The 19,410-nt window shown below is 55.4% G+C and overlaps 1 protein-coding gene across 2 annotated transcripts in view; it reads left to right on the plus strand.

The window, feature by feature from the left end:
• The window catches only part of OGDH (oxoglutarate dehydrogenase), a 47,096-nt gene that overhangs the window by 26,567 nt on the left and 1,119 nt on the right, over positions 1-19,410 (plus strand). For both annotated transcript variants that reach the window (XM_037041019.1, XM_037041018.1), the window contains exons 5-21: positions 7,935-8,050; positions 8,714-8,868; positions 8,970-9,116; positions 9,483-9,573; positions 9,786-9,965; positions 12,141-12,269; positions 12,387-12,566; positions 12,891-13,043; positions 13,537-13,639; positions 13,788-13,916; positions 14,212-14,362; positions 14,561-14,688; positions 14,807-14,985; positions 15,146-15,217; positions 15,522-15,650; positions 16,132-16,204; positions 19,138-19,301. In XM_037041019.1, the coding sequence (XP_036896914.1) occupies positions 7,935-8,050; positions 8,714-8,868; positions 8,970-9,116; positions 9,483-9,573; positions 9,786-9,965; positions 12,141-12,269; positions 12,387-12,566; positions 12,891-13,043; positions 13,537-13,639; positions 13,788-13,916; positions 14,212-14,362; positions 14,561-14,688; positions 14,807-14,985; positions 15,146-15,217; positions 15,522-15,650; positions 16,132-16,204; positions 19,138-19,301 (2,279 nt within the window). The remainder of the gene's footprint in view (positions 1-7,934; positions 8,051-8,713; positions 8,869-8,969; positions 9,117-9,482; positions 9,574-9,785; positions 9,966-12,140; positions 12,270-12,386; positions 12,567-12,890; positions 13,044-13,536; positions 13,640-13,787; positions 13,917-14,211; positions 14,363-14,560; positions 14,689-14,806; positions 14,986-15,145; positions 15,218-15,521; positions 15,651-16,131; positions 16,205-19,137; positions 19,302-19,410) is intronic.

Genomic DNA, 19,410 nt, shown 5'->3' on the forward strand with positions numbered 1-19,410 from the left:
CCTTGCATCCTGAGTTGGTTCTCAGCATAGCTTCCAAGGAAGTGTTGCTGACCTTCTGTGTACTTCCTCCGGGCAGGAGTGGCCACAGGCACGGTGACCACACGGTTACCAGAAGCCTCCCCGTCCTCCAGGCCCACACACCCTGGTGACAGGTGAATCCCATTCTCCTGGGTCAGGAGAATAAGGGATTTGGAGGTTTTCATGGCAGCCAGGAGAGTGCCAGCGTGGCAGACGGGGCAGTTTCCCCCGAGCACGAGGCTGTGAGTTGTGTCCTCAGACTGAGTCCCTTGGCTCCAGTTCTGCCCTGAGGGGCCACATGGACCCACCTGGAAGCTGCCAGAATCTTGAGGGTTCCCCGTCTAGTTTCCTGCCTGAGGCTTCAGGCCTGAGGAATGAGAATCCTTCTTCTTTTCCTTTTCTTTTCCCAAAGTGTCCAGATTGGGCATCCTCCTCCCCAGGAGCCTTATGTTGGTCGCTTCCGTGGGTGGGGATGGGAGTCTCAGGCACTGCCCCCATGGTCTTCCTGCATCTCAGGCCAGCTGTTGACCACAGTAGCCTGGACCCTGTTACCTGCCCTGTCCCCCTCCCCCCTCCCCCCTTCCCATGTCTGTGTCTGTGTTCTGTGCCCCCTCACTGCCGTGGTGCGGGCAGGGGCCGGGTTTTTTAACTAACTCTCAACTGTCTTTCTCCTCCCGTGCCCCCCCCCACCCTGCCCCTTACTCCCCTGCTCTCAGACCTGGCCGTTTTCCAGGAGCGACTTCGAGTGCTAACAGTGGGAGGTAGGAGCCGAGACTTCTTCCCTGCAGGGAGGACTGCCTGCCCAGGACAGAAGGGCTTCTCCCAGCATGCCCTGGGGGGAAACCACCACCTCTGTCCAGGGTTCTGAAATCTGTTCATTGTCTTCCTGCCACTCAGTAGTGACCCAGCAGGTAGAGCTGCTTCTCCTACCATTTCTCTTCCATCCATCCCGTGTCCTGGAGCATCTCCACCCCCATGTGGCTCCCTTGCTTTGCTGTGCTCCCTCATGCTCTGGGGGCTCCCGCTGTCCTCAGTGGCCGGGACCGCGCAGCATCCTGCATGTGCACCCCTCACCCCCTCCCTCCCAGGCCAGGCCCTCAGCTGGACTCCATGTTCTCTCAGTCGGCCTTCTGGGCATTTGGGACAAGACCTCCCCTTTGGTCTCCCCACGTCTGACAGGCAGCCGAGGTGTTGGTCAAGTCTTTGTGCACTGAGGAGCCCTAACGCCCTGGGTGGGGCCCCTCCACAAGATCCAGAGTGGGGTGCTGGGGGTCCTCGGCTGTGGCCACTCACCAACCACCAGTGTGCTCCTTCCATGCCAGGTGCCACCCAGCGCTCTCCATCTTGCTCAGCTTATCTGTGAGATTCCAGTTTTGATTCAACTGATTATTTTGAGAGAATTGTAGGTTCGCAGGTAGTTGCTAGAAATAGAAGAGCGTGTGCCTTTCAGCCAGCTCCCCTGTGGTCACATCTTGTCAGCCACAGTGTGTCCCAGCAGGGTGCTGCCACTGCTGGGTCTGTCCCTGCGGAGTTCTGACTCCATCTGTGGTGATGCCACCTCCCCCAGCTGCCCCTGGTGTGACTCCTGGCAACCACAGTCTGTCCTCAGCTCCAACAGCAGTCACTCCCAGAGGGCTGGACTAGTGCTGCTGCCGCACGTGATGGTGGGAATTGGCATTTCCGGACCAGCCTTTGTTTCTGGGGCTTCGCCTGCACTGCTTCCCAGTGCATCATCCCTTTTGTTGCAGCCAGCACCCCTGCCCATGGCAGCCTCAACCACCAGCCTGTTGACAGCCTCTGGGTGGTTTGCTTCTGGGGCTAACTGGTTGTTTGCAGAGCAGGCACTTTCAATTCTGACAGACCCAGGGAGTCAGTTTTCCCTCTTCGGGTTGTGCTTGTGGGATCAGGTCTCAGTGTGCGCTTTTGTCTCACAGCTTAATAGTTTTGCATTGGACATTTAAACCTATGGTCCGTTTTGAGCTAATTTCCGCAAAAGATGTGGATGTAGAGGAAGGGCTTTGTTTGTTTGTTCAGGGCAGGGTTTACCTGCAGGTGTCTGCCCGCTCCAGCGCTGGTAGCTGAACAAGTCTTCCCCTCCTTGAACTGCTTGTGCACTCAGGTCAGGGTCTGGTCTGGTGTTGGGCTTCTCTGTGGTCAGGCGCTGTTCTCCCATCCGTGTGTCTGCCCCAGCAGCGCCACCCCATGTTGGCAACTGTGATCGCTGCACCGTGTCCCCCATTCTGGGGCCTTGGCCTCCCGCACACATTTTAGAACAAGCTGGGTTCTGTCTGTGGAAAGCCCCATTGGCCGGGAACAGCGTTCAGCCCAGGGGTCAGTTCAGGGGGAGTTGACATCTTCATTATGTCGCCTAGCAGGCTCTGGCCCCCATGTCTCCATTAGTCCCATCTCTGCGTCCTCTCCTCTGCTCTGCGGTTTCCAGCACACAGGGTCTGCACTCGTCTCAGTAGCATCCCATGGGTTTCTCCTTTTGCTCTCTAGTTTTACTGCCCACATAGTTATCACTGATATCTAGCGACATAAATGACGTGTGTGCGTCGTACCTGTGACCTTGCTGAGCTTACTCATTCTAAGATGTCCTTTCTAATTTCTTAGGATTTTTTTATATAGACACTTGTGTCGTCTGAGAGGGACAATTATTGGTTCCCTCCCGCCTCTGTGCCCTGGCTGGCGCCTCTGGCGCTGTGTTGAGTGAGTGTGGGAGACCGAATGTCCTGCCTCTTCCCATCACGGGGCAGGTGGTGTGCACAGGTTGGTGGCAGCCTGCGTGCCTGAGCTGTGGGGTTCACCCAGGTGCAGGCGCTCCCCACTGCTCCCGTTTTGGGTAGTTTTTCACTGTGAACAGGTGTTGAATTTTGTTGGATGCTTTTTCTGCATCTATTAATGTGGTTGGTGTGATCTTTCTTATTTAACTTGACAGAATGGTAGATCACAATGATTGATTTTCAGATGTTGAACCAACCTGGTATTGCTGGAATAAGCCTCACATGGTCATGGTATATGATTCTTTTCCTATATCACTGCATCTTCTTAGCTTTTACATCTCCATTCATGAGGGTAATTCGTCTGTAATCTTCCTCGGACTGTTTTTGTGTACTATTGGTATCCCAGTAACTCTACTTCATAAAATCAGACTTTGCCTCCTACTTATGTTCTGGAAGAGATTGTGTATAACCCTTGTGTAAACATTTGGTAGTGTTCTTCCTCAAAACCATCTGACTTTGGAGGGTTTTTTTTAGGAGCTTTGATGAATTCCATTTCCTTCATATTCCTAGTGCTGTTCAGAGTCTGTGTCCTGCTGGGTGCCTGACAGCAGCTGTGTGGTTCTAGGAACAGCCTACTCTGCCGTCTGCGGTCCGTCTGCACCATTGTGCCCGTGTCCCAGCGGCTCATCCTCTGTCAGGCTCACTGGAGGCTTGTCAGTGCCGTCAGTCTGTTGAAGCACCAGCTACCAGTCCACTGATTTTTCTCCCTGTTTTTCTGTCTTCCATTCGATTGGTTTCTGCTCTCATCTTTATTATTTCCTTACTTGATTTCTTTGCAATCGTTTTCTTTTGTCCTCCTTTCTCCAGGTCCTTACGGTGGGAGCCTAGGTACTGAGTAGAGAGTTTTCTGTCTCTTCCTGCACACGTCCTTCTTGGAATGGCTTAGCTACCCTGCAGATGTGGATGCGTTTAGCTTTCATCTTTACTCAGTCCCACACAGGTCACAGTGTCCCTTGAGACTTGCTCTTTGGCCCAGGGATTATCTAGAAGGGGATTGTTTGGCTTCCAAGAATCTGGAGATGTTTCTCTTATCTTTCTGTTGCTACTTTTCAGTTTGATTCCACTGTGGTCGGAGAACGCGCTCTGCTCCGTCTTCATCTGCTGCAGGTGTTGAGTGTATGGGTGTCATGGCCTGGTGTGTTACCCGTCTTGGCGTGGACCCTTGAATGTGAGTCCTGCTGTCATTGGGTGAAGTGTCCTGTAAATATCCACTGCAGCCCACTGGTCATCCTTGCTGATTTCCTGTGTAGTTTTTCAGTCAGTCACTGAGAGAACGTGCTAAGTGTCCAACGATAACTGTGACTTTCTCTGTCTCTCCTTTCAGTCTCAGAAGCTTCTGGGTATGTGTTTGCAGCCCCATCTCTTGGTACATGTGTGATAGGGTTGTGTGTCTTCTCAGTGGACCCTTTTTTCATTATGTAGTGTTACTCCCTGACTCTGGTAATTCTCTTTACTCTGATGTCTATTTTATCTGACGATAACATAGCCACTGCTGCTCGTGTTTGATTCTGCCTATGTTGTCATTATATTTGAAGGGAGGTTTTTGTAGGCGAGCATGTAGTTGGGTCCTATTTAGTCCACTCTGCCAATCTCTGTCCTCTATCAGTATGTTGGGGTCATTTATATTTGATGTGGTGATTGCTGCGTTGTGGCTTAAGTCTGTTGTTTTGTTCTTTATTCTCTGGTACTCGCTTTCTCACTCCTCTGCTTCCTTTTTCATGACCTCCCGTGGGTTTTCAAGCCTATGTTTTTAAGTTCTTTTCTTTTATGTGTAGTATTTTTTATCACATCTCTGGGTCTTCAGCCTCTGTAATGACAGTCTCGATATGGCATTATACACATGTATGTGTCCTGGTCTCCTGCTGGGATCATTTTACCAGGGCTCCAATGACAGCAGAGCTCCATAACTATTTCTTGAGGCAGGGCTCTGCAGGCACCCCAAACCCTGGCAACAGATGAGAATAAGTCTACCAAGACGTGATCTGCTTGGGGAGGAAAGGTGACCAGTCTCTCAAAGGAGAAGTGCCAGGAGCCTGTTCCTCAATGGGCTTTTATTGGGTTTAATTTGTGTAGGAATACAGGGCATGTACATAAAGCTCAATCATTGTCAGGCAGTAAGCATTCAAAGAACTATGAGGGCTTATTCTGAGTCAGGGTCATATAGCTAAAGGGCCATAAAACTTTGGGGAAACAAACTCATTCTGTGCTTGGGCCCTTATTTAAATTGAGGGTATTCTTAGCAAAGCAGGTTTCACAGGGTTTTATGCATTCTTTCTTAGTCCCGATGCCCCAGGAAACCTGCCCTTCCCAGCACAGGGCCACACCCACCTCCAGCATTGTTTGAAACTTAAGTCAGGTAGGGGAAGTAAGGCAGCCAAGAAATGAGGAAACTTCTTGTAGACAGAATGAGGACTCAGGCTATGTCAAAGCCGAGGAGCAATAAAAGACAGAAAACTGTACTTGAACAACGATTAAAATAAAATAAAAAGCCGAGCGGCGAGTGTCCCTTTTTCTATAGTCCCCCAAGGCCTTCCCTGAGGGGCCCCTTTATACCATGCCTGTCTTAGGTCTTAGGTTGTCCCTCCCTTGAGGAATCTTACCCATCATTGGCTAACTGGTCATCCGATCGGGGCCAAGCAGGGTGAAGTAAAAAGGGGCAGAGGCGGTGCCTCTGCCAAAGAGATAAGCTTTATCTCCTTAATGGCTTATGGTCTTAGGTCTCTTTACTCAGCCTTAGCCATGGGGTAGGTTACAGCTTCTGAAACCAGGCAGGGGGGTTCCCAACATGTTTCCTCTACTTGGCATCTAGAACCCCATTGGCCGGTGTTACAAAACCACTCCAGCCACCAAACGTGATTTAAAAGCCCCAAGAGTAGCAGGAGAGCCTGTTGATTTACCCTTTCTCTCCTTCCTGGTATCTAAGGTTCCTTCTGATATCATTTCCTTTCTGTTCGGAGAACGTCCTGTGGCCATCCATTCAGGTGGATAGGTTCTCTCTGCCCTTCACTCCAGCATGGCTCCCATTTCCCCTAAAGGATGTCGTCAGCAGACAGGGTCCTGGGGAGATGGCCCCTTTCTTCCAGCTCTCAACCTGGTGCTGCTGCTGCCCCCTGGCTCGGGCACTTCTGAGGGAAAGTCCTCTGTCCCTTGAGTTGTTTTTCCTTCCAGTTGTCATTTTACTGTGGTCGTTTTTAAGAGTTTTTCTTTAAATTTCCAGAAGTTTAATTAGTGTATGTGTTGGATTTGGTTTCTTTGTGTTTAGCCCGCAAGTTTGCTCAGCTTCTTAAATCTGTGGGTTCTCATCTTCTGCCACATTTGGGAGATTTTCGGCTATTAGTTTCCAAGCCACCCTCTCTCTGCTCTTGTGGGGTCACCAACCAGATGTGCAATCTTCTATCATAGTGTCAGCGTTCCCACGGCCTTCAGCTTCCTCTTCCTGTGCACTGTCTCTCTCCCTGTCATTGGGTTAATTTTTCTTGTCCTGTCTTCAAGGTCACCAATCCCTTGTCTCCAGTTCTGCCGCTAAGCCCACCCACTGAGCTTGAACTTGGGTTATTATTGTTTGGAGTTTTTTAATTTCCTGTTTGATTTTTATTTGTATTTTCAGTTGTTCTTTTGTTTTGTTTGGCTGAGTCTTGATCTTTTTCCTTTGGTCTCTGTCATGTTCTAGTTGCTGCTGAAACCATGTCACAGCAGCTCCTTGAGTGTCCAGTCGGACACTTCTGCCATCTGTGTCCCTGTGGATTTTCTCATTCAGTCTCAGAGGTTCCTGTTTTTGTTTGAGTGATTGTTGTTTGAAACCAGAACTTTCGGGGAAGGAGAGGACTTGGGATTTTCCTCACGCTCTGTTTCAGCAGTCTCCTCGGAGCACCACTCTGGGGGAGGGCGCCCCATTACTCCCAGGTGGGGATAGGCATCCTGGATCAGGGCATGGGTAGCATCTTGACCCCCCCCCCCCCCAGAGGATGAAACCTCAGGGGTTGCAGGTTGGAGTACATGGTAGCCCCTCTGGGATGAGGGGTGGGGATGTGGATCGAGCAGCTTCTGCCAGAGCAGCTCAGCTGCCCTCTCCTGGGTGTTTTGGGGGCAGCTTTGGTTGGGGCTTGTCTGCATCTGAAGGAGTTCCAGGCTCCAAGTTGGGGGCATGGGGCCCAGGAGGAAACCTAAGGCGCCGCTGGTTTACCTTCCTTCCCACCTTTTGGAGTCGTCTGCTGTGTGACATCTGAGTTCTAGATGCGCCTAATAGGCAACAGGGAGGAGAGTATTCTCCACCCGCCTGGAGACCAAACCTATGGATTTGATTTCTCAAAAGACCCAAGAGTTCAGGAGCAGGACAGTCATCTGTTGGGGTGGGAGCCCACTCTGCAGTGTTCCTGACAGTTCCCCTCTGAGTCTCTGCCCTTGAAGACCAGCACATGGCCTCCAAGAAGGGGCCCTTCCCTCACATCCCATCAGCTTGAGGTGCCCAAGCAGCATGGGTGCTCAGGGGTGGCCATGGCCATCAGGGTGCTTGGTCTGACCAAGGCTGTCGGCCATGAGTCCTCAGTAGGTGAAGGGTTAGGGCTGGGCCAGGAGAGCGGGTCCAGAGCGTGCAGCCGGGATCCCCAGGTGAAGGGACGGCTGTGCGGCCCTTGCTGTGCTGCTGCTGCCGCTGCCCTCCTGCAGGCAGGCAGTTGGCTGCTCTGTCTTCCAACCCTGTCACTCGCCACACAAGTGTTGCTGCCACAGAAGACTCATGGCCTGTCCTGTTCCACTTCTTCATTTTCTACCTAAGCCCTTCCACCCCCAATCTGCTTCTCATCTCTCTCTGACTGACCGACCTAGTGCCTTTGCAGACCAACATTGTCTGGTGTCTGCGGGGCATTGAAATGCTTTTCTCTCTTAATCACGAATAATTGGTGCCCTGGACTAATGTGTGCATATGTGAACTTTATTCTCATTTACCTACAACACCCCGTAAAATTCTCAGCTTCTATTTGTCGCTAATCTGTGTTTCTAGCAGTGAAATATTGTTCGTATAAATCAGAGCTTTTTATGGTTTTTTCTTCTCTTTTCTCTCCCCTGGGGAGTCCCTCCCCCATTTCATGAACTGTGCTCCCTGTGTGGTTGTGCCCATTTCTCCTTGCCCTGCAGGGTTCTATGGTCTGGATGAATCCGACCTGGACAAAGTCTTCCACCTGCCGACCACCACGTTCATTGGGGGGCAGGAGTCGGCACTTCCGCTGCGTGAGATCATCCGGCGGCTGGAGGTGAGGAAGCGCATGCTTGCCTGAAAAGCCAGATTGGTGGGAAGCCTCCCAATAGGTAGGGTTTCCTTGGTCCTTCTTTTTTTTAATGTAAGGGAAAAGGAACTTCTTTCTGCGTGTTTTTAATAAATAAAAATTTATGGTTTTTCTTTTTTTTAAAGATTTTATTAATTTATTCAGAGAGGGGATGGGAGGGAAAAAGAGAGGGATAGAAACATCAGTGTGTGATTGCCTCTCTTGCGCTCCCTACTGGGGACCTGGCCTGCAACCCAGGCATGTGCCCTGACTTGGAATTGAACTGGTGGACCTCTGGTTCACAGGCCGGTGCTCAATCCACTGAGCCACACCAGCCAGAGCTGGGGTTTTTTAAATAATGAACCATAAGAAGGAGAAAAATTTCTGTGGGTTCCAGTCCCAGTGGGAGTTTGTTTCCGGTATAAGCAGTCCTAGCCAAACACAAGCCCAAGCTGTGCTTTCTCCTTCCCCCACTTTCCTCTTTCTCTCCCCTCTCTGGCCTCAGTGGGCACTGAGCCGCAGGGCACCCTCCATACCCATGCATGCACACACACAGTGGCTCTGGGTCCTTTGAAGGGGAGGCCCCGTCCCTCCCAGCTATGGCCAAGCAGGCATTGACCAGCTGGTGGACACCCCCTGTGTGTGGCACAGATGGCCTACTGCCAGCACATCGGTGTGGAGTTCATGTTCATCAACGACCTGGAGCAGTGCCAGTGGATCCGCCAGAAGTTTGAGACACCCGGGGTCATGCAGTTCACCAACGAGGAGAAGCGTACCCTGCTGGCCCGGCTGGTGCGGTCCACCAGGTAGGGCTGCGCTCCGGGCGGCCTATGGCAAGGGGGTGCCCAGCCCCTTGGGAGCGGGTCAGCCCTGTGACTGCTCTTCAGGGCCACCGGCTCCCGTCCAGGTTCGAGGAGTTCCTGCAACGCAAGTGGTCGTCTGAGAAGCGCTTTGGTCTAGAAGGCTGCGAGGTGCTGATCCCTGCCCTCAAGACCATCATCGACAAGTCAAGCGAGAATGGCGTGGACTACGTGATCATGGGGATGCCGCACAGGTGCCTGCCCAGCCACCCCCGCCCTCCTTGGCACTCCTGCCCCTGGTGGCCCTCACTGTGTGGTCACCATTACACCCAAGGCCACAAGTGGCTCCAGGCGAGTGTGCTGGCCTTGCATGTGTGTCAGGGTCACAGTGGAGCAGGGCTGGCCTGAGGGAGGGCTGCTCAGTGACAGCAGCTGAGACAGCTCCACCTTCCTCCTGCCTCACTGTGCCCCTGGTGCCGGGTGAGTGAAGGGTGGGTGTCCCCCACCAGCTCTGGTCTCCATGCCTCTTGGGCAGCAAACCGAGGTGCTGCCCATCACTCAGGGGAGGTAGGGGGTACCTGGGGCATTGCTAAGGCCCTGCTGACCCCCATGTGTCCCAGGGGGCGGCTGAACGTGCTGGCGAATGTCATCAGGAAGGAGCTGGAGCAGATCTTCTGTCAGTTTGATTCAAAACTGGAGGCTGCTGATGAGGTGAGTCTGGCTTCTGGTAGAAACTCGGCATGGCTGCAGCCCGCACGACAGCCCTAGCTCCATCAGGAAAGTCTTACTAGGGGAGGGACCCATTCCTAGTTCCCAGAGCAGGTGTCCAGTGGCTGACCTCTGGGACAGTAGAGGGGCAGCCACCCAGAGTCCCAGCAGGGCTGTCGTTCTGCCCAGGACCAAGCCTCCCTATCTGTCCTCAGGGCTCTGGGGACGTGAAGTACCACCTGGGCATGTACCACCGGCGCATCAACCGTGTGACTGACAGGAACATCACCCTGTCTCTGGTGGCAAACCCTTCCCACCTTGAGGCTGCTGACCCCGTGGTGATGGGCAAGACCAAAGCCGAGCAGTTCTACTGCGGGGACACTGAGGGGAAGAAGGTAAGGCCACAGGGCCCAGGCAGCTCTCGGCCCCAGGCACACCCGGGTGGTTATCAGTGTCTGGAACTGAGAGAAGACCTGTGAGCAGGCCTGGGAAGGGCAGCAGTGCAGGCACCCTGTCTACTCCTTGTGTGTGCGGATCCCCTGTCACAGACATCAAGGTGGATGGAGGCACATCCTCTGAGCAAGTGGGCAGCCTTCCCAGGTGTGGAGGAGCCTGCGGGAGGCGTCGTGAACAGGCAGGTGGGCGCCGTGTGTGCTGTGAATTCTGAGCACCAGTTGGCTGCCAGATCTGACCGCCACCGTATCTATCAGATTATGACCCCGAAGCCATACAGGCAGGCCACTGCGTTTGTCACCGTCAGTGTGCGCTCTGGGGGTGCGGAGTCAGCAGTACCGCCCTGCTTTTAGTTCCCACTCTTTCCGGAAAGAAGGGTGTCGTGCAGGAAGCCAGAAGTGCACAGTGTACGGAGAGCTCTGCATGGACTCTGAGTGCAGCAAGAGGCAGCCGCACCTCATCTATGGAGCAGGGAGCCCTCAGCTCTGAAGGACAGAGGGAGCTGGGCCGGCAGGGGGGTGAGAAGGACATCTCTGCAGGTGGAAGAGGGGGTGGGACAGAGGGTCAGACTCCGGGGGTGGAGCTCAGGGTCAGTTTACAGGGCTCTGCCCTGAAACCCCAGAAGTCTGCTGGTCCTGTGCTTGTGCCTGAGAAGAGAAACTGCCATCAGAGGTGATGGGCTCGACCCAGGCAGCCCTGGCCACAGGACATGTCTCCAGTGCCAATGGACACCTGCCACAGAGAAAGAGTGTGGTCTGGGGAGGATGTCAGACCGGGGGGGCTTAGACAGTGCCACATATTCAAGTAGGCACCTGCCTCCCACGCAGCCCCCAGGGTAGTGTCCCTAGAGGGATCAGGGAGGATTGCCGACCAGCATCTCCACCTCCAGCATTTCCACTGTTGTTCCTGGAGGGGCGTTTGGGACCGGGGAGAGGAATAAGGTCACAGGAAGCTCTGTGTGACGCTGGTGCTCGTAAATTACACACAGAAGCCATTCAGTCCATGCTCAGTTGGAGCACTAGAAGCATCCAGAAAAGGAGTGAAATAAGTCTTCTAATGGTCGCATCCCAGGGGGCACTGGAGGTAGAAGGGACCGTGACCCACACACTCAGGGAGGACAGCACGGGCTGGGGGCCTGGTCAGTGCCACACAGATTTGGGCAGGCAGCTGGGAGGACTGAGTGGAATGGCAGGTGTCATGGCTACACCACCTGTGCAGAGGACTGGAAACCGTGTGAGCATGGCCTCATGTCTGTCCCCAGCTCTGTGCCGGGGGTCTGGGAGTGGTGCTCTGTCCCAGTCTGTAGCAAGCACTGGTGCTGGTCTCAGTGCCACCTCTGCTGGCAGCCTAGCTCCCAGGAGGGTCCGAGTGTGAGAGAGGTCAGTTCCTTGGGTGACACCGAGGTCCATGAGCATGTATTCATAGAGGGTAAAAGGTAAGAGCGCGCAGGTCATACGGGCACCGGAGAGCACACATAGGGGTGGCACCTGGCCACACGGCCTCGAGGGACAGAACACAGAGTTTCTCCCTCACTTCTGCCACTGTCCTTATTCCCAAACAGGTGTGGTGATTTGCAGGGAGAGACATGGGCAGGGGCAGGCCAGCACAGGCATGTGCAGCGAGCCACTGCTGAGGCTGGTTTTGGGGGCTGGTATGGGGAGCTGGACAAGATGGTGCGGGGGTAGCCCTCACGCAGCCCTTGCGCCACAACCATGGGCCAGCTGGGCCAGCATTGCCTTTCCAATGTGGGCTCCTGCATGGCATGTTCAGGGACTGTGCACATCAGCTCCTGCCAGGCCAGGGGCTGGGAAGAGTCTGGGGGTCTTTGTGCTCTCCTGTCACTTTCCTTCTAACTTTGAAATGATCTCAGAAAACTTTTAAAGATTTTATCTCCCATGCTCCCCTAGGGACCTGGCCTGCAACCCAGGCACATGCCCTCACTGGGAATCCAACTGCGATCCTTTGGTTCACAGACTGGCACTCAATCCATTGAACCACACCAGCCATGGCTCAGAAAACATTTTTTGACTAGTGGACTGTGACTTAATTTGCAGTGGGCCTTTGGGCAAGGCAGTCAGGATTGGGCTGAATTTGCGATCTCCCTTGCATGTCTGCAGGTCATGTCCATCCTTCTGCATGGGGACGCTGCGTTTGCTGGCCAGGGCATTGTGTATGAGACCTTCCACTTGAGCGACCTGCCATCCTACACGACTCATGGCACCGTCCACGTGGTTGTCAACAACCAGGTAGCCTGGTGGGAAGGCCACAGGAGCCATGGCAGCTACGCCCTCCCCCACCACAGCCTACCTGGGCCAGGCCCCTGGTCTTGCCCGCCCCCTGGCCAGGCTGTGTGTTCCTTGCAGATCGGCTTCACCACGGACCCCCGAATGGCCCGCTCCTCGCCCTACCCCACTGACGTGGCGCGTGTCGTGAACGCCCCCATTTTCCATGTGAACGCTGATGACCCAGAGGCCGTCATGTATGTGTGCAAGGTGGCTGCTGAGTGGAGGAATACCTTCCACAAGGATGTGGTGGTGGACCTGGTGAGTGCCCGGCTCAGGGAGCCCCAGAGCTCAGAGGGCTGGGGGCTTACCTGCCACCTCTCTCAAGATCCTCCAAGGTTCCAGCCTGGACAGGGCAGCTGTGCAAGAAGGCAGCTAGGGACCTGTCCTGGGACACTGCCAGGTCACTGGTTCTACCACAGGTGACAGCAGAACTTCACAGGGACAGGGGCATAAGGCAGCACCCTGACTCTGGGGGCTGGAGACAGAGGCGTCCCGTCGGGGAGGGGCCGGCTCTCGTGGTTCCTGGCCCTCCACATGCTCGGTCCCTGACACCGGCATCCCGCTGTTCCCCACTATCTCCAGGTGTGTTACCGGCGCAATGGCCACAATGAGATGGACGAGCCCATGTTCACACAGCCACTCATGTACAAGCAGATCCGCAAGCAGAAGCCAGTGCTACAGAAGTACGCGGAGCTGCTGGTGTCACAGGGAGTGGTCAACCAGCCCGAATATGAGGTGCGTCTACCCGTGCAGCCAAAGGTGGCCATCCCTGGCCTGGTGCTCACTGGCAGAGTGGCTGATACCAGCCAGGGCAGTGAAATATGCCTGCAGCAGGTGAGGTGCAGGCACCTGGAGACTTCCACGAGGAGGTGGGGCCTGCAGGTGGGCCTGGTGGAGTGCCTGGGAGAGTGCCTGGGAGAGAAGCAATGCAAATCCAGCTGGGGAGGGCCTAGAGGTCTGAGTGGTGACCATGGGAGGCCTAGGTAGGGTGTGCAGAGGGAGAGGGAAGGAGGCAGGCCCTGAGCAGCATCGGAACAGGTACAGGAACAGCATGTGCTGCAGAGGGCCCTATGGGGGCTGCAGGAGCCAGGAGAGCGGTAAGAAAGTGGGTGGGACTGGGGCTTCTGTCTGCTGGTAACAGGGAAACAGAGCTGGGGCCCCATGGACCTCAGAGGCTGTGCAGTGGGGCTAGCCTGGCCAAGCTCTCTGACGCCGGCATGCCCTACAGGAGGAGATCTCTAAGTATGACAAGATCTGCGAGGAGGCTTTTACCCGGTCCAAGGATGAGAAGATCCTGCACATCAAGCACTGGCTGGACTCCCCATGGCCTGGTGAGCAAGGCATCACTGGCTGGCCCCCAGCGCCCTGAGGCCCCGCAGTCAGACCCTGACGCCCCTCTCAAGGGGGTGCAGCCCAGACTTCTGTGCAGTGTCTTATGGGCGCCAGTGCAGCCAGGCGTCAGCGGGTCCTCTGTCCTAGGTTTCTTCACACTGGACGGGCAGCCCAGGAGCATGACCTGCCCCTCCACAGGCCTGGCGGAGGACATCCTCACGCACATCGGGAATGTGGCCAGCTCTGTACCCGTGGAGAACTTCACCATTCATGGAGGTGAGGGCACTGTGCTGGCCAGGGGAGCTCTGGCCCAAGTCCAGCAGAAGGTCTCCCCAGCATGGGTCCTGTTCATGTGTACCATGGTCCCTGCCTCATCCCAGTCCAGGGCAGGGGTTGAGTGCAGGGATCCCTCTGCTCCCCCAACCCCTGGCCTGCATGGTCCTCAATGGCACCTGTGGAGGAAAGGCTGGGCTGTCACAGTCTGCTCTCCCCCCTGCCTGCCCCACTCTCCCTGGGGCTTACTCTAGCCACGGAAGGCCGGGGGCTACTGATGAGCACCCTGTGTCTGTAGGGCTGAGCCGGATCTTGAAAACACGTGGGGAGATGGTGAAGAACAGGACTGTGGATTGGGCCCTGGCAGAGTACATGGCTTTCGGCTCTCTGCTCAAGGAGGGTATCCACATCCGTCTGAGTGGCCAGGACGTGGAGCGGGGCACCTTCAGGTAAGGCTCTAGGGTCCCCGACATCCAGGGGATGAGGCACTTCTCTTCTAGAAGAAAATGAGGGCTCAGTCACCAGCTCGGCAACTCGAACCCAGAATTCTCCTGCTCTGACATGGCTGCTGGGTGAGGCGCGAGCTCACAGCTGCTTGCCAGACAGAGGCAGCAATCCTGCCTCTCACCTGTGCCATCCCACCCCAGCCACCGCCACCATGTGCTCCATGACCAGAATGTGGACAAGAAGACCTGCATCCCCATGAACCACCTGTGGCCCCAGCAGGCCCCCTACACTGTGTGCAACAGCTCACTGTCTGAGTACGGCGTCCTGGGTGAGCAAGCCCCCCCACCTCTCTCCCCAGTCTCCACTCTGCCTCCCTGAAGCCCTGTCCCCACCCCTTTTCTCCTGACACCATCCCCTTTCTCCTAACACCACCCCCTGTTTTGCAGGCTTTGAGCTGGGCTTTGCCATGGCCAGCCCCAACGCCCTGGTGCTCTGGGAGGCCCAGTTTGGTGACTTCCACAACACGGCCCAGTGCATCATCGACCAGTTCATCTGCCCTGGGCAGGCCAAGTGGGTGCGGCAGAATGGCATCGTGCTCCTGCTGCCCCATGGCATGGAGGGCATGGTGAGCTCGATGCCCGCCAAATCCTTGAGTGGGCCTGTTCCCACGGGGCTCCGCCCTGGAGTGGGCAGGGTGGGGGGAGGAATCTAGCTGCTGGCAGGAAAGCAGCCCATGCAGGGTTCAGAGCAGAGAGGAGCGGGCTGTAACTGCTGGCTGCTTACAGGGCCCAGAGCACTCCTCTGCCAGGCCCGAGCGGTTCCTGCAGATGTGCAACGATGACCCCGACGTCCTGCCGGTGAGCCATGCACCGCCCGGGTGTGTAGGCATCTTCCAGCATGGCCACTGTGGCCTGCAGCCGTCCCCGAGGAGGGTGGGGGTGGTGGTACTACCCCAAATTTGACTTCCTGAGAGCCGGTGACCACTGCTGCAGGAGGTGGAGGGAGGGCGGTGGGTGATTACTGTGACTTGGACAGCCAGGAAGGCATCTGCCTAGAAGGGGACTCAGGGTGGCGGAGTCCAGGTCATGGGGCCAGGCAGCTGCTGTGGGAGGAGCAGGGGCAGAGGGCCGAGCGTGGCCCTGAGCACTCCCCACCCCTCAGGACTTGCAGCAGGCCAACTTCGACATCAGCCAGCTGTACGACTGCAACTGGGTGGTTGTCAACTGCTCCACGCCCGGCAACTTCTTCCACGTGCTGCGCCGCCAGATCCTCCTGCCTTTCCGCAAGCCGGTCAGTGAGCTGTCCCTGCTCAGAAGTCCTGGCCAGTGAGAGGGGACACATGGGCAGTGGTCACAGGTGGTGCACTGAGTTTGGAAGGCAGGTAGACCCTAGCAGGGGCTGCCTGGGCAGGGTATTGCAGGATGAGTAGGAGTGTAAGGAGAATCCAAGGGGGAGCACCCCTGGCTGCTGCAGGTCGAAGGGCAAGGCCAAGTAGAGGTTGCCAAGGGAGGAGGGGGTTCCTTCCTGGGTCCAGGGCAGGGGATGATCGGGGCTTCGTGCAGGCTGGATGGGGCCTGGAGAGGCGGACACCTGGCTAAGCCGGGCCAGCCCCTCAGAGTGAAGGAGAGGCAGATGGGGAAACAGCATCATCCATCTCTTCCCCTTTCCCGCCTCTGGCCTGTGGCTTGTGAAACCACAGAGCTGGGAGGGCAGCACCTCGATGCTGAACCCTTAGCACCTGCTCCCCCATGAGCCTGTGATTGTTTTTCAGTTAATCATCTTCACCCCCAAGTCCCTGCTGCGGCATCCTGAGGCCAGGACCAGCTTTGATGAGATGCTTCCAGGTGGGTGCAGGGACGGCATCTCAGGGGTCTCAGCTGCTGCTCTGTGAGGCTTTGGGGCTGGTATGGAGGCAGTCGGCACATTTTTGGTCGTCGGGTGAAGACCACCGAACACAGAGGCCCAGTGGCTTTCACCTGGTGCATCGCCCCCTTTGAGGCAGGGGCATGTGTCTGAGCCCAGAGCTCACCCACTGCCAGGGCTCTGCTCCTAGAGGCAGGTGCGGCCACCTGCAGGGACAGAGGAGGGGCCCTGGCAAGTGGAGCCTGCTGAGCCCACCCTTTAGCTCACTGTGTGAGGTGATAGCTCGGTTCCAGCACCAGGGGAGCCACCTCCTCCCAGCTGTGCATCCCTTTAGGCTCCAGTAGAGATGAACCTCTGGCTTGCCCTGCCTTTCAGTTTTTTATCCTGCAGAAATGCACATGAAATCCACCACCTGAGCCCTGGGTAGGCACACAGCTCAGGGGCAGCAAACACATTCCCGTCACTGTGCAGCCATCACCACCGTTGTCTCCAGAACTTCCCATCATCCAGTCTGACACTCCACCCCATCAAACACTTGCTCCCCTCTCCTCCCCCAGCCCCTGGCTCCACCATCTCTCTGTCTCTGAGTCTGATGATCCTGGGGACCCCCTGTGGGTGGGATCGAGCAGCATCTGTCCCCCTGGGTCTGGTTTCTCTCAGCATTGCGTCCTCAAGGTCCGGTTGTGTCACAGCAGGTATCAGAACCCCCTTCCTTTTTTTTACCATTAAGTCACACCCCATGTGTAGATTGACCACGCTATGCTTGTCCTTCACCTGTCAGTGGACACCGGTCATTCACCTCTGGCCACCGTGAGTGATGCTGGTGTGTGCACTGCATGGACAGGCTCTGACCTACCTTCATGCACTCACACGCCCACCAGAAGTGGGAGTTCTGTTTTTACCTTTCAAGGAGTGCCGTGCGGTTCCATGTGGTGGTCACCCCTCCTGCGTCCCAACCATGCGGAAGGGCCCCAGTTTCTCCACATCCTGGCCAGCACGTGGTGTTTTCCAGGTGTTTTGTGATAGCCCCGTTAGTGACCATGAAGTAGCATCTCACTGGGGTTTCAGTTTACATTTCCCTGAGTGGTGATTTGGAAGCTCCTTTTTGTGTCTTACTGGCGGTTTGCATGTCTCCTTGGAGAAATGTCTGTTCAAGGCCTTTCCCATTTTTCATTCACATTCTGCTTTATTGCTGAGCTTCTGCTCTCTGCTGGGTGTTGATAGCTTGTCCAACACAGGACTTGTCCCTGTTCTCGCCCATCCTATGTACTGTCTTTGGATGCACAGTGTTTATGTGTTCAGGTTGTTAGAAGTGTTTATTTTGTTGTCATTGTCACCTGTGCCTTCGATGTCACAGCCAAGAACTCCTCTCCAAGCCTGGGGTTGTGGAGCCTTTGCCCTCCGTTTTCTCGTGAGGGCTTTGCACGCATAGCTCTCGTGACTTAAGTCTTCAGTCCCTTTTCACTTTTGTTGGTGTGTGGTGTGAGCGTCCCGCCCTGTCTGAGTGTGGACAATCAGTCTTCCCCACACTGGGTCAGAAGTCACCGACCACGTGTGTGGGACCAGTCTCAGGCCACAGGACCACACTACTGGTCACTGTGCCTCATGTGCATCCTTCAGCCTTGCCCTTCTTTCTCAAGGTGGTCTCGGCTGGTCAGGGCCCTTGGAGAGCCCATGAATTTTAGGATGGGCTTTTCTAATTCAGAAGAAAATGGGGTTTTGATAGGGACTGTGTTGAACCTGTAGATCGATTTGGGTCTTCATGGTAGCAAGCCTCCCAGTCTGTGACCACAGGTGCCCCCATTTCTCAGTCTTACCATATTCTTAGGACTGTAAGATGCACCCAGGTTTTAGAGGGGGAAAATTTTTTGAAGCAAAAAATGTGAAATATTTAATGACCTATGGCCCCGTTTCATCACTGCTGCCGTGCCTGCCCCTCCCCCAGCAAGCCAGATACACTACATTCAGACTATAAGACGCACCCTGCTTTCCCTCCCAAATTTGAGGGGGAGGAAAAGTGCATCTTATAGTCCAAAAAATACAGTAATTTACTTCGGCGACTTGTGTGGTTTCCACTGTGCAGACCTTTTACCCTCCCGGCTGTTTACTTCTTAGTGTTTTCTTCTTTTTGGTGTTGTTTTCCCAGGTATGCTTTCAGGTCGTTTGCTCGCTGTTAGTGGATAGAAATGAGCTGAGTTCTGGGTGCTGGTTTTCTGTTTTGCGGCTTTGCTAAATGTGTTTTTTTTTCTAATGTGGCTTTTTGTGGAATCTTTAGGGCTTTCTACACATGAGATCATGCCATTACAAACCACCCTACTTCTTTCTTTCCTGTTCGGATATCTTCTGCCCCCTCCCCTCGCCGAGGGTCTGACCAGCACGTCCCCTGCTCTGTTGATGCAGGTGGAGAGAGGGCACCGTTGTCCTGCTCCTGGTCTTACAGGACAAGCATTCCGTCTCTGACCACACAGTGCTGTGCTCACTGCAGGTTCTCCTTACCGGGCTGCTGTCCCATGGGGGTGGTTTCCTTCCAACCCTACATGTGGAGGTGAACCCCTTGTTTTGGATGCAGAGAGCTGTGTCTGGCTATCTGCGAGAGCCCAAGGGGCCTGAACAGGTGGCCATGAGACGCATTCCTAGATGCAGCTGCCCCTTCAGTCTGGGATGGGCTGTTCTGGGGAATAGGCTGTTGTCGCCTGGACTGGCCTTGCCCACAGATCCTGTCACTCACTCGTGCCTCCTGAGGCTGCCTCAGTCTGGAAGATTCCAGGGCATCAGGGGCAGGCAGGGTGAGGACACTGCCCACCCTCTGAGCTGTGTGCTCTTGCAGCAGCTGTGGCAGTGCCCTGCCGTGCAGCCCTCACTTGACCTGGGTGGGCCCAGTGTCCTCAACTAAGTCTGGGCGGCTCTCTTATAGGAACCCACTTCCAGCGGGTGATCCCTGAGGATGGCCCTGCAGCACAGAACCCAGAAAATGTCAAGAGACTTCTGTTCTGCACTGGCAAGGTGTACTATGATCTCACACGTGAGCGCAAAGTGCGAGACATGGCGGGGCAGGTGGCAATCACCAGAATTGAGCAGGTGAGGGCAGTGGTGCTGCGGCTGGTGCTGATGCCCCTCCTCAGGCGTTGGTGCCCCAGAGCTCCCCTCAGGACACTGCCCCCAGTGCTCTGAGCACCCTCTCCTGACG

The sequence above is a fragment of the Sturnira hondurensis genome, unplaced genomic scaffold, assembly GCF_014824575.4.
Source record: "Sturnira hondurensis isolate 20B ecotype Veracruz unplaced genomic scaffold, ASM1482457v3 Scaffold0002840, whole genome shotgun sequence".
Taxonomy (NCBI): domain Eukaryota; kingdom Metazoa; phylum Chordata; class Mammalia; order Chiroptera; family Phyllostomidae; genus Sturnira; species Sturnira hondurensis.